Below are 13116 nucleotides of genomic sequence, written 5' to 3'. Positions count from 1 at the left end.
GCCTAGGCCCAACTTTGGGCCGCGCTCTCGATTTCTACCGTGTCCCGCCCCTAGGGCGCGGAATCGGTGTTGAGTCCCGGGAGGTTGGAGGGTAAATCTTGAGGTATGAAGCTTCCGTTTCTCAGGCCTCAGCTCGTTCTCCGGTCCACGTCGGTCACTGGCCTTACATTTCTCTGCCAGGGGGACTGGTTGGTTCTCGTTACGCTGAGGGCGAGACCTGTGAACACACACCGGTCTTGCTTGGCGCCACTGCTCCCTCAGCCCGCCCCTGTGTTAAAAGGCCAGCTCCTCTTGTTTAAAAACAAAGTAGCGTTTCTGCCCACGACTCTGTTAACCCATGATTTTGCTAGTCTGATGGATTGGAGGGGATGGCTTTGGCCACCTGCTCCCTGCCTTTTTTTTTTTTTTTTTTTTTTTTTAAGTTTCTGATTAGTGAAGATAAGAGAAGTGCTCAAGTGGAACTCATCCTTCTCCCATAGCTAATTGTAGCTCCACAGCAATTTTTTACCAAGCAACCCAGGGGACATTAGGATAGTGTTACGGCCTTGAGGACGTTGAGTCTGGCATTGCTTCTGCCTAGTGAGGAGATTTAGCAGTGCATTTATTGACTGGTGGAGGGTGGGAAAGAGAAGAGTAAGTTTTTTACATTTGTTGGATAGGCATAAGAAGCTAAAGAGATATGGACGGGGAACACATTCTTAACTATACTACTTTTATTTGCATTGCGGTGCTCAGATGATTGATGCAGTGGAGAAAGTCTTGGACTGCGATTTAATAGATGAGGGTTCAGCCTAGGATTTTGCTACTAGTAGTAATCATTATATGTCTGTTACGTAATCTCTCTGGGCTTCATATTTCTTCTTTGCAAAATAAGTATTAGAAGATCCCGAGGGCTGGAGGAAATGTTAATATACTCTGCTTTCTTTTTCATTTTCTAGGTGGGAGTAAAAACATAGGGAGCCTTCACATGTGCCTGAAACATAGCCAACATAGAGGCATATTAAAGATAGACCACACTTCTTAGGGTTTTTAAAAAGAGGGGCATTCATACATGTAGGAGTTATACACCTACTTTCGTTTTTGTTGTTGTTGTTGTCTTTTTTTTTTTTTTTTTTTTACCATTAGGACCAACAGTGATAATGGCTGAGTGTACAAGCCTTCAGTTTGTCAGCCCTTTTGCTTTTGAGGCAATGCAGAAAGTGGATGTTGTTCGGTTGGCATCTTTAAGTGATCCAGAATTGAGACTTCTTCTGCCCTGCTTGGTGCGAATGGCACTTTGTGCTCCTGCTGACCAGAGCCAGAGCTGGGCTCAAGATAAAAAACTCATCCTTCGTCTTCTCTCTGGAGTGGAAGCTGTCAACTCTATTGTTGCATTGTTGTCAGTGGACTTTCATGCTTTAGAACAGGATGCCAGCAAAGAACAGCAGCTTAGGTAATGTTGTGTTATATAATATGTGGACTGGGATTTACTCAGATTTGTCATAGAAGAGGGAGTCAAATATTTTTTGGAGATTTTAGGACTTTTTATTGGATGCACTCCCCCAGAAAAGATTGAGAATCTAAACTTTGGAGAGCATTTTACTTAGTTCTTTTCTATTTATAGTTAAAATTCTAGAATTCCATATTCTAAAATGTTGTGTAGAGAACTTTGGCTACACGTATTGTTGTATACATGCTAAAGTGAATAGGCCAGTTGGTCTCAGCGGGAAGTGGGTAGGGTAAGTTCCCCTAAAAGTAGAAGTATTTACTGGGAGGCTTTTAAAGCTTATATTGATTTCCCCAAATTCTGGGCAGTTGTTTGGTCCTTCCCTGCTTATTGTGAATCCAAGAGTGAGCAACTGTTCATGTAACTGGGTGTTAACTATTAGCTGGTGTCTTTATATAGGTTGTGAATCCCTGAAATAGGCAAACTAAATAGTATTTCAGAAGTATTATTTTCATGAAATGTATGAAAATAATTCATACATTCTTTTGTAGATTATTTCAACAAAAGATAATTTTATGCTATTTTTGTGCCAGTGTTCTCATAATTGTTGTACACATTTGTGCTTTATTAGGCATAAACTTGGAGGAGGCAGTGGAGAGAGCATCCTGGTATCACAGCTTCAGCATGGACTGACATTAGAGTTTGAACACAGTGATTCACCTCGTCGATTGCGTCTTGTGCTTAGTGAGCTGTTGGCAATTATGAACAAGGTGCATTTTTTAAAAAATTTTTTAGAGAGAGAGAGAAAGAGAGAGTAAGTAGGGGAAGGGAGCAGAGGGAGGGAGAGAGAAAGAGAATCTTAAGCAGGCTCCACGCTTAGCGTGGAGCCCAACACTGCCTGGATCCCATGACCCTGGGATTGTGACCTTAGCTGAAACGAAGAGTCAGATGCTCAACCCACAGAGCCACCCAAGAACTCCAAGAGGCATTTATTTTAATCACACCTCAAAATATGCATGATTTGATGTCTACACATAAAAGGTAGAAACACAAGCAAGAAGGCAGGCAGGTTGTATACTCTTCTACACATATTTCTTTTTTTTTTTTTTTTAACGTTTTATTTATTTTTGAGACAGGGAGAGACAGAGCATGAACAGGGGAGGGTCAGGGAGAGAGAGAGACACAGAATCTGAAACAGGCTTCAGGCTCTGAGCTGTCAGCACAGAGCCCGACAAGGGGCTCGAACTCACAGACCGCAAGATCATGACCTGGGCCGAAGTCGGCCGCTTAACCGACTGAGCCACCCAGGCGCCCCTCTTCTACACATATTTCTATTTGTTTTGTGTTTTCCTTTGAAAGGCTTAAAGGGGTATATATTAATATATATATAAATAATTATATAATAATATATAATAATAATTAAATATAATGTATATAATATATAATTATATATAATTATATATAATGTATAATTATATTATTATATAAGTAATATAATAATATACAAATAAATAAACTTATGGATATATATATATATATAAAATATTTAAGTTTATTTACTTATTTTGGGGTGGCAGAGAGAGAGGGAGAGAGAATTCCAAGCAGGATCTGTGATGTCAGAACAGAGCCCAAGGTGGGGCTTGAGACTATGACCTGAGCCAAAATCAAGAGTCAGATGCTTAACTGACTGAGCCACCCAGCCTCCCCAAAAGGCTTAAAAAGATATTAAATGCCTACCTTAAAGGCTTTCTTTCTCTAACTACTATTTTTTCTCATTTATACCTATGATGAATTTTCTATTGTAGGGTTTTTTTTTCTGTTTGGATTCCATATAATGCCTTTTTGATATTTAGAAGGGTACGTAGCTCAAGACTTGTACAAATTACCAAATTTGATAATACCTTTATAGGATGTAATTTCCCTCATAAAATATTATACAGCATAAATAGAAAATATATGTGATTTCTTTTTTTTTTTTAAATAGGAAATTTATTGTCAAATGGGTTTCCATACAACACTCAGTGCTCATCCCAACAGGTGCCCTCCTCAATGCCCTTCACCCACTTTCCCCTCCCTCCCACCCCCATCAACCCTCAGTTTATTCTCAGTTTGTAAGAGTCTCTTATGGTTTGGCTCCCTCCCTCTCTAACATTTTTTTTTTCCTTCCCCTCCACCATGGTCTTCTGTTAAGTTTCTCAGGATCCACATAAGAGTGAAAACATATGGTATCTTTCTTTCTATGATTTATTTCACTTAGCATAACATGCTCCAGTTCCATCCACGTTGCTACAAAAGCCATATTTCATTCTTTCTCATTGCCAAGTAGTATTCCATTGTGTATATAAACTACAATTTCTTTATCCATTCATCAGTTGATGGACATTTAGGCTCTTTCCATAATTTGGCTATTTCAACAGGATCTTTATATTAAGATGGCTCATATCTTAAGCCCAGAGTTTTCAGAGGCAAAAGTTCTTTACTGTTAGAATTTCAAGGTCAATTTGTTTATAATAAAGTTTAGTTTTGGGTGCCTAGGTGGCTTAGTCAGTTAAGCATCTGATGCTTGATTTTGGCTCGGGTCATGACCTCACGGTTCCTGAGACTGAGCCCTGTGTAGGGCTCTGCACTGACAGCTTGGAGCCTGCTTATGATTCTCTCTTCCCCCCCCTCTCTCTGCCCCTCTCTCACTGCTGTGCACATGTATGTGCATACTCTCTCTCTCTGTCAAAAAAAAAAAAAAACTTAAAAAAACTTTTTTTCTGGGGCTCCTGGATGGCTCAGTCAGTTAAGTGTCTGACTTTGGCTCAGGTCATGATTGTGTAGTTCATGAGTTCAAGCCCCATGTTGGGCTCTGTGCTGACAGCTCAGAGCCTGGAGCCTGCTTCGAATTCTGTGTCTCCCTCTCTGCCCCTCCCCTGCTTGCTCTCTCTCTCTCAAAAATAAATAAACTTAAACAAATTTTTAAAAAATTTTTTTTTCTAAAAAAATGTTTAGTTTTATACATTGTGGACCCAAACCCTCTAAATTCTATTTCCAGAGAAAATACTGGTGGTGGTGGGTGGTACAGTTAGTCAGTTTTGGATAGTTTTTAAGATATGTTAGGAAAAAAAAAGAAAAAAAAAAGATATGTTAGAAATCTTTATTTTTTTATTTTAAAAAATTTATTTGTTTTTTTAAATTCCAGTATATGTTAGAAATTTTTTAAAAAAAATGTTTTTTCTATTACAAACAATTATTTCTTTCTACTCTCTTCTATACTAATAGTCTTAATTTTTTTTTAATTTTTTTTTTTTTTAAGTTTATTTTTGAGAGAGTGGGGAGGGGTATAGAGAGAGGGAGACACAGAATCCAAAGCAGGCTCCCGGCTCTAAGTTGTCGGCACAGAGCCCGATGCAGGGCTCAAACTCACAAAACTGGAGATCATGACCTGAGCTGAAGTCGGATGCTTAATTGACTGAGCCACCCAGGTGCCCCTAATAGTCTTAATTCAATCAATATTTTCCCTACATCTTTTTCTTAATACCTAACTTGATGGCTCTAGTAAAATAAGTGATCTTTGTCCTCTGGGAGGTTTCCAGTTTTTCAGTTCAGAACTCTGTAGCAAATGGAAAGTGTGATAAAACTGCTGTAAGATATTTTTTAAAAAGTTGGGTACTTCTGTTGACCTACATTTTTATTTTTTGGTTTTCCTGCAGTTCATTTGGAATTGAACATCGTTTATATTTGTTATACTGCTTTAAGTTTACTGTTTTTTGCCTTTTATTGAGCTACAACTTTTGTAGGTGGCATTCCTAGTTCATTTGTTTGGCTTGTCTTTAATTCCAGATGTTTCCAAAGTATTTATGTAGAAATAAATTATTGAGACCCAGATTGCCATGTCTGAATAATAATTAATGTGACTAATTGTGATTACATTCGCTCAAATTTATCCAATACTGCATATTCTGCTGCGAGTATATTAATGACATATTAAGAGACATGATCTGTAAGCTCAACAGATAATTATAAAAATAGTGAGGGCTTATCTGAAATTAATAGAGTTCATCATTTCTTTTATTTGTTTTTCTTTTTTAAGGTGTCTGAGTCCAGTGGAGAATTTTTTTTTAAGTCATCTGAGCTATTTGAGAGTCCAGTCTATTTGGAGGAAGCTGCAGATGTACTTTGTATTTTACAAGCAGGTAATGACTGCTAAGATACATTACAAATATAGTTTCTTGTTATATGATACTGTGTAACTTCTTAACTTTGAATATTGTGTTATTTTACATATTTTATAAAAATATACCTTATAACGTTAAGATAAAAATGGCTAATAATAGGACAATGATTTAGTAAATTATATCATTTCCATAGTATGACATGTTATGCAGCCATTAACAGAGTGTATTTGAAGAAATTTAATGATTTTTGAAGGTGGTCATAATATGTAAGTGAAAAAAGCAAAGGGTAAATTGATAAGTGGAATATAAAAAACTAAAAGTTAAGACAATGCCTGTGGGAGGATTAAAATATTTCAGTTTACTAATTTTGAATGGGATTAAAAAGGTGAGGACATAAAAATGCAAAGATTTTCATGCAAGTAACTCTTGACCAACACTGCCGACTGTAGCAGTGGCATTGTTCTATATTGTGCTTTCTAATACAGTAGCCACTAGTCACAATGTAGTTACGGTTTACTGGACATGTAGCCAGTGTAACTGAGCTATTTTTAATTTTATTTAATTTTAATTAATTTAAGTTTATTTATCCATTTATTTGTTTTTGTAAAAGGTTTTATTTTTAAGTACTCTCTCTACCCATTGTGGGCCTCGAATTTACAACCCTGAGATCCAGAGTCTTGTGCTCTATGGACTGCACCAGCCAGGTGCACCAATTAATTTAAATTTAAATAGCCACATGTGGCTGGACAGTTTGTTCTGGACTATGAAAAGAAAGTACCTTAATTTATTGCTTTTTTCCCCCTAAAGTTATTGCTCTTTTTTTTTTTTTTAATGTTTATTTATTTTTGAAGGAGAGAGAGACAGTGTGAGTGGTGGAGGGGCAGAGAGAGAGGGAGACACAGAATCTGAAGCAGGCTCCAGGCTGGGAGCTGTCAGCACAGAGCCCACTGCAGGGCTCGAACTCATGAACTGTGAGATCATGATCTGAGCCAAAGTCAGACGCTCAACCAACTGAGCAACTGAGGCGCCCCTAAATTTATTGCTCTTAAATGATGTTTGTGAAATATCACTCCTTAGTAACATTGATTTTGTTTTCTTGTAGAGCTCCCTTCTCTGCTTCCTATAGTGGATGTAGCTGAAGCTTTGCTACATGTTAGAAATGGTGCTTGGTTCTTATGTCTGTTGGTGGCCAATGTTCCTGATAGTTTTAATGAAGGTAAAACATAATTTTAAAATAGGATATTGAAGAGATTTGCTGGTGTAGGTTCAAGACCTATTTTTTGTGCTACAAAGAAATATTTATGGGCTTTCATTTGAGATTTTATCTCTGGAAAGTTTATTAGTGAGTATTCATTGTAGAAGTATTGGGTTTAGAAGATTTCAAAATTGTTTTGAGATTATCAATTTAAATATGGTAAGTATGCAATAGGGGTGCCTGGGTGGCTCAGGTGGTTAAACATCCAGCTCTTGGTTTCAGCTCAGGTCATGATCTCACGGTTTTGTGTTTGAGCCCTGCATTGGGCTCTGTGTTGACAGTATGGTGCCTGCTAGGGATTCTCTTTCTCCCCCTCTGTCTCTGCCCCTCCCTCATTCACAATGTCTCTGTCTCTCTTGAAATAAACTTAAAAAAAAGAATGCAACCCCCAAATTTTTTTTTGCCCTTAGTCACCAGTACAATAATAGGACAGTAAAAAATACTAAAGAACTAGAAGATATAGTCCTATGCTTATGGAGCAATGGGAAGAAGACATGTCTGTGAACTAGCCAGAATACAATACAAGGCATAAGTAATCAGAAATAGCAGCAATCAAACCCTTTGGTTTTTAGCCTTATTGTTGTCAATTTACAGAAAAGGATAGAGTCAAAACTGAGAAAATCAACTAAAATTTTCACCTCTGTTTCAAACTACTACTGATTGAACATTGTTGTTTGGATCTGTGTGATATTAAAATAAAAACATTCATTGAGCAAGGTTGTGAATTGGGAGCCAAAGAGGAAAAAGCACTGGATCTGGCGGTTGTAATTTCTAGTTTTGTCACACACTTTTTGTGTAATCTCCATCAAGATACTTCCATTCTATAAAATGAGATATTAATAATAACATTTCCCTTACATTTTTTTTTTAATGTTTATTTTTGAGATAGAGAGAGACACAAGCAGGGGAGGGGCAGAGAGAGAGGGGGACTGAGGATCCAAAGGCGGCCCTGCACTGACAGCAGGGAGCCTGATGCAGGATGAGATCATGATCTGAGCCAAAGTCAGATGCTTAAGTGACTGAGCCATCCAGGTACCCCTCTCTTACATTTGCAAGAGATTTATTGAATATATCATAAGGTATGTAAAAGTTCTTTGTAAAAACTGTCTTATTGTTGATTTTCTGTCTACATTGTCTATCAGTTACTAAGAGAGGAATGTTGATGTCTCCAAACATAATTGTGGATTTGTCTATGTCTACTTTCATCTTGTTTTTGCTTCACTAATTTTTAAAAAATATTTTATTTTATTTTTTATTTTGAGAGAGAGAAAGTGTGCGCATGCTGGCTGGGGAGGAAGAGAGAGAGAGAGAGAGAGAATCTTTTTTTTTTTTTTTTAGAGAGAGAGGGTATAAGTGAGTGAGGGGCAGAGAGAGAGAGAATCCCAGGAGGGGCAGAGACAGAGAGAGAGAAGTGGGTCTCACCCAAAGCAGGTCTTGTGTTCCCCTGAAGCGGGGCTCCAGCTCACCTGAAGTGGGGCATGAGCTTACCCAACGTGGGACTTGAACTCATGAACTGTGAGATCATGACCTGAGCTGAAGTCAGATGCTTAAAGACTGAGCCACCCAGGTTCCCGGGAGAGAAAGAATCTTTAAAAAAAAAATTTTTTTTTTAATGTTTATTCATTTTTGAGAGACAGAGCATGAGCTGGGAAGGGGCAGAGAGAGAGGGAGACACAGAATCCAAAGCAGGCTCCAGGCTCTGAGCCATCAGAACACAGCCCGATGCGGGGCTCGAACCTGTGAACTGCAAGATCATGACCTAAGCCAAAGTCAGACGCTCAACCAACCGAGCCACCCAGGCACCCCCCGGGAGAGAAAGAATCTTAAGCAGACTCCACACTCAGCGCAGAGCCTGGTGAGGGGCTCAATCTCACCACCCTGGAATCATGATCTGAGATGACATCAAGAATTGGATGCTCAACCAGCTGAGCCACCCAGAAGCCCTGCTTCATTAATTCTGAAGCTATGATTGGGTCCATGTACATTTAGGATTGTTATATCATTATGATGAATTAAGCCTTTTTCATTATAAAATATTCTTCTTTATCCTTGGTAATATACCTTCTTTTGAAGTGTACTTCATTAATACAGTCATAGCAGCTTACAATTAGTGTTTGTATGGTATATATCCATCTTTAAAAAAATCTGTATCTTGGGGCACCTGGGTGGCTCAGTCGGTTAAGCGTCCGACTTCCGCTCAGGTCATGATCTCGTGGTTTGTGAGTTTGAGCCCCACGTCAGGCTCTGTGCTGACAGCTCAGAGCCTGGAACCTACTTCGGATTCTGTGTTTCCTTCTCTCTCTGCCCCTTCCTCACTTGTGCTCTGTCTCCCTTTGTCTATCAAAAATAAATAAATGTATAAAAAAAATTAAAAAATCTGTATCTTTAAGGTGGGTTTCTTATAGACAAGTATAGTTGAATCTTGTTTTTTAAAAAAACTTAGTTGCAGTCTCTGCTTTTGGAGTATTTAGACCATTTATGTAGATCATTCAGTGTGATTATTGTGGTAGTTAGATTTAAGTGTATCATCTTGTTATTTGCTTCCTTTTTCTTTTCCTTTCTTCATTTGGATTGAAATTTTTTAGGATTCCATTTAATCTCAACTACTGTCATATTAGCTTTATGTCTTTGCTTAATTATTTTCTTGGCATTTACATTTCTTTATTGTTGGGTTTAAATTTTTTTTTAATACTTATTTATTTTTGAGAGAGACAGAGAGAGACAGAGTGTGAACAGGGGAGGAGCAGAGAGAGAGGGAGACACGGAACCCGAAGCAGGCTCTAGGCTCTGAGCTGTCAGCACAGAGCCTGACGTGGGGCTCGAACCCACGAACTGTGAGATCATGACCTGAGTTGAAGTTGGATGCTTAACCAACTGAGCCACCCAGGTGCCCCTCCCCTTCTTTTAGCTCTTTAAAGATGTTGTTATATTGTCTGTGGTAGTTTTGATTTCTGTTGCTCTGTATATGTTTCTGTTTTCCTCTGGCTGCTTTTATTTGTCTTTTCTTTGTGGCTGCTTTTAAGATTTTCTGTTTTCCACTGGTTTTCAGAAATTTGCTTACAATGGATCTCAATATTATTTCTTTGTGTTTATCCTGCTTGAAGTTTATTGAACTTCTGGTTTTATAGTTTTTATCAAATACAGAAAAATTTCTTCAAATATATTTTTGTTTTCCATTCAGTTTTTCTTTCTGAGACCCTAATTATATTTGACTACTTGGTATTGCACCACAGGTCACTGTTCATTTTGTCTCTTTTCACTCTTTGCTTTATTTTGACCAGTTTCTTTTGCTATGCTTTCAAATTCCCTGATGATTTTCTTCTATAGTGTCTATTCCGCATAAATGATTAATTCAAAGACTGAAGAAATTCTTTTTAACATTCTACTTAAAAGCTTAAAGTAATAGAGGCTATTAAATGTTCAGTTTGTAGGGGTCTCATAAAAAATGGGGAACGACAAGATGAGGAAAGTCTTGGAGGAAGGCGCAGGACAGATGCCCTACGCTTCTTATGTAAAATGAATCCTTCTCAGGCCCTCAAGGTCCGAGGCATGGTGGTAAGAAATATTATTTTTATAAGACAGAAGCCTTTGTATTATGACCAGGAACTTTCCCAAGATGATTTGAGAATCTTGTAGAGATTTGGAATTACTTTCCTTTCTGGGTTTTTGTGTTTTGTGATATGTCCTCCTCTAAACTTTAAAAGCTTTAAAACATCTAAACACTGAAGTGTCCTGGCTCTTTTCCTTATGAGATCGAGTTCAGTTTGTTTTCTTTGCTGTGTTAGGTAGAAGAATGTCACTTGCCAGGCCTTGGAGTGGCTTTGACATTGGATCATACTAAAAATGAAGCTAGTGAAGATGGAGTGAGTGACTTGGTTTGTTTTGTTAGTGGTTTGCTTCTTGGAACAAATGCAAAAGTCCGGACTTGGTTTGGAACTTTTATCCGAAATGGACAGCAGGTGAGATTAAAAATATTTATAGGCTAAAATTAGAACTACCCTACGACCCAGCAATTGCACTACTAGGCATTTATCCATGGGATACAGGTGTGCTGTTTCAAAGGGACACATGCACCCCCATGTTTATAGCAGCATTATCAACAATACCCAAAGTATGGAAAGAGCCCAAATGTCCATCGATGGATGAATGGATAAAAAAAAAAAAAAAAAAATGTGATATATATATATTTGTGTGTGTGTGTGTGTGTGTGTGTGTGTGTGTGTGTGTGTATGCACACACACAATGCATACATACAATGGAGTATTACTCGGCAATCAAAAAGAATGAAATCTTGCCATTTGCAACTACGTGGATGGAACTGGAGGGTATTATGCTAAGTGAAATTAGAGAAATTAGACAAAAATCATATGACTTCACTCATATGAGGACTTTAAGAGGCAAAACAGATGAACATAAGGGAAGGGAAACAAAAATAATATAAAAACAGGGAGGGGTACAAAACAGAGAGACTCATAAATATGGAGAACAAAGTGAGGTTTACTGGAGGGGTTGTGGGAGGGGGGATGGGCTAAACAGGTAAGGGGCAGTAAGGAATCTACTCCTGAAATCATTGTTGCACTATATGCTAACTAATTTGGATGTAAATTTTAAAAAATAAAAAATAAAAAATATTTATAGGCTAGGAATCAGGATATTTTGGCAACTAGTAAAAGAGGAAGAAACACTTTTAGAATGATGTCATTAGACCAGTGCTTCTCACACTTTTAGTCTTAGGACCTCCTGACATTTTAAATCACTGAAGGTACCAAAGGGCTTTTATTTATGTGCTTTTTATCTATTGATATTCATGATATTAGAAATAAAACTGAAGATTATGAAATACTTACCGAATTCTTTAAAAATGGCAAAAATAACTTTTTAATAATAACCCTATTAAATGTGAACATATTTTTAATGAAAAATAACCATATTTAAAAAAAAAAACTTAGTGAGAAGTGTTGTATTGTTTTATACGTTTGCAAATCTCTTTAATGTCTGGCTGAGTTGAATATTTGGAAAACTGTGTTGTACGCTTGTGAGAAAATGAGGGTAGAAAAGGCAAATAATGTTTAAGGAGATATTTTTTACCTCTGGACTCTCTGAAAGAGTTTTGGGAATCTCTAGGGTTCTCGGACAGATCCATGAGAATAGGTCATCAAAATAAGTTGTTATTATAGTCTATAATTTTAATATGTATCTTTTTTTATTATGGTAAAATATACATGATATAAAATTTACTGTTTTAATCATTTTTAAGTGTATAGTTCTGTGGCATTAATTACATTCACAATATATTGCAACCATCACCACTCTTCATTTTCAGCACTTTTTCATCATCTCTAACAGAAACTCTGTACCCATTAAACAATAATTCCCTATTTCTCCTTTCTTTCAGCCCCTGATAACTTCTTTCTACTTTCTGCCTCTATGAATTTGACTATTCTAGGTACCTCATATAAGTGGAGTCACACAATATTTCTCTTTTTAGGTTTGGCTTGTTCTATGTTTTCAAAGTCCATGCATGTTGTAGCATGAATCAGCATTTCTTTTACAAGGCTGAATAATATTCCATAGTATGTATATACTACATTTTATTTTTTCATTCATCTATTGATGAATATATATTATATTTGGCAACAGTTTTTAAGTTGCAAAATATTTCACTTTTTCAAAGAACATTTCATGGTAACTCTGAAAAGAATCCCTATGAAGGAATCTATGCAGACTGATTTTTATCTTGTTGATGTCAATGAATTAGACAGTAGCATATGTACTGCTTAGTCCTCCAGCCTATATATATTTTTTTTTTTTAATTTTTTTTTTCAACGTTTATTTATTTTTGGGACAGAGAGAGACAGAGCATGAACGGGGGAGGGTCAGAGAGAGAGGGAGACACAGAATCGGAAACAGGCTCCAGGCTCTGAGCCATCAGCCCAGAGCCTGACGCGGGGCTCGAACTCACAGACCGCGAGATCGTGACCTGGCTGAAGTCGGACGCTTAACCGACTGCGCCACCCAGGCGCCCCCAGCCTATATATTTTTTAAGTTTATTTGTTGCTTTTGAGAGAGAGAGGGAAAGAGAGAATCCCAGGCAGGCTCCACACCATCATTGCAGAGTCCAGTGCAGGGTTCAAACTCACAAACTGTGAGATCATGACCAGAGCTGAAATTGAGTCAGAAACTTAAATGGCTAAGCCATCCAGGTGTTCCCACTAGCCTATTTTTTATGCTGCTGGCTCACCATACTTTTCTGTAGACAAGTTCTACTTTATTTC

General features: G+C 37.5%; 1 protein-coding gene across 3 annotated transcripts in view; it reads left to right on the top strand.

The window, feature by feature from the left end:
• Positions 1-13116, top strand: part of INTS2 (integrator complex subunit 2) — a 62223-nt gene that overhangs the window by 282 nt on the left and 48825 nt on the right. For 2 of the 3 annotated variants that reach the window (XM_045490627.1, XM_045490626.1), the window contains exons 2-7: positions 1126-1432; positions 2058-2196; positions 5502-5604; positions 6689-6802; positions 10266-10396; positions 10627-10800. In XM_045490627.1, coding sequence (XP_045346583.1) covers positions 1126-1432; positions 2058-2196; positions 5502-5604; positions 6689-6802; positions 10266-10396; positions 10627-10800 — 968 coding nt within the window. The remainder of the gene's footprint in view (positions 1-1125; positions 1433-2057; positions 2197-5501; positions 5605-6688; positions 6803-10265; positions 10397-10626; positions 10801-13116) is intronic. The other variant, XM_045490628.1, reaches the window with a different exon arrangement.

This window comes from Leopardus geoffroyi, chromosome E1 (assembly GCF_018350155.1).
Source record: "Leopardus geoffroyi isolate Oge1 chromosome E1, O.geoffroyi_Oge1_pat1.0, whole genome shotgun sequence".
NCBI lineage: Eukaryota > Metazoa > Chordata > Mammalia > Carnivora > Felidae > Leopardus > Leopardus geoffroyi.
This window is presented reverse-complemented; position numbering and strand designations above follow the sequence as displayed.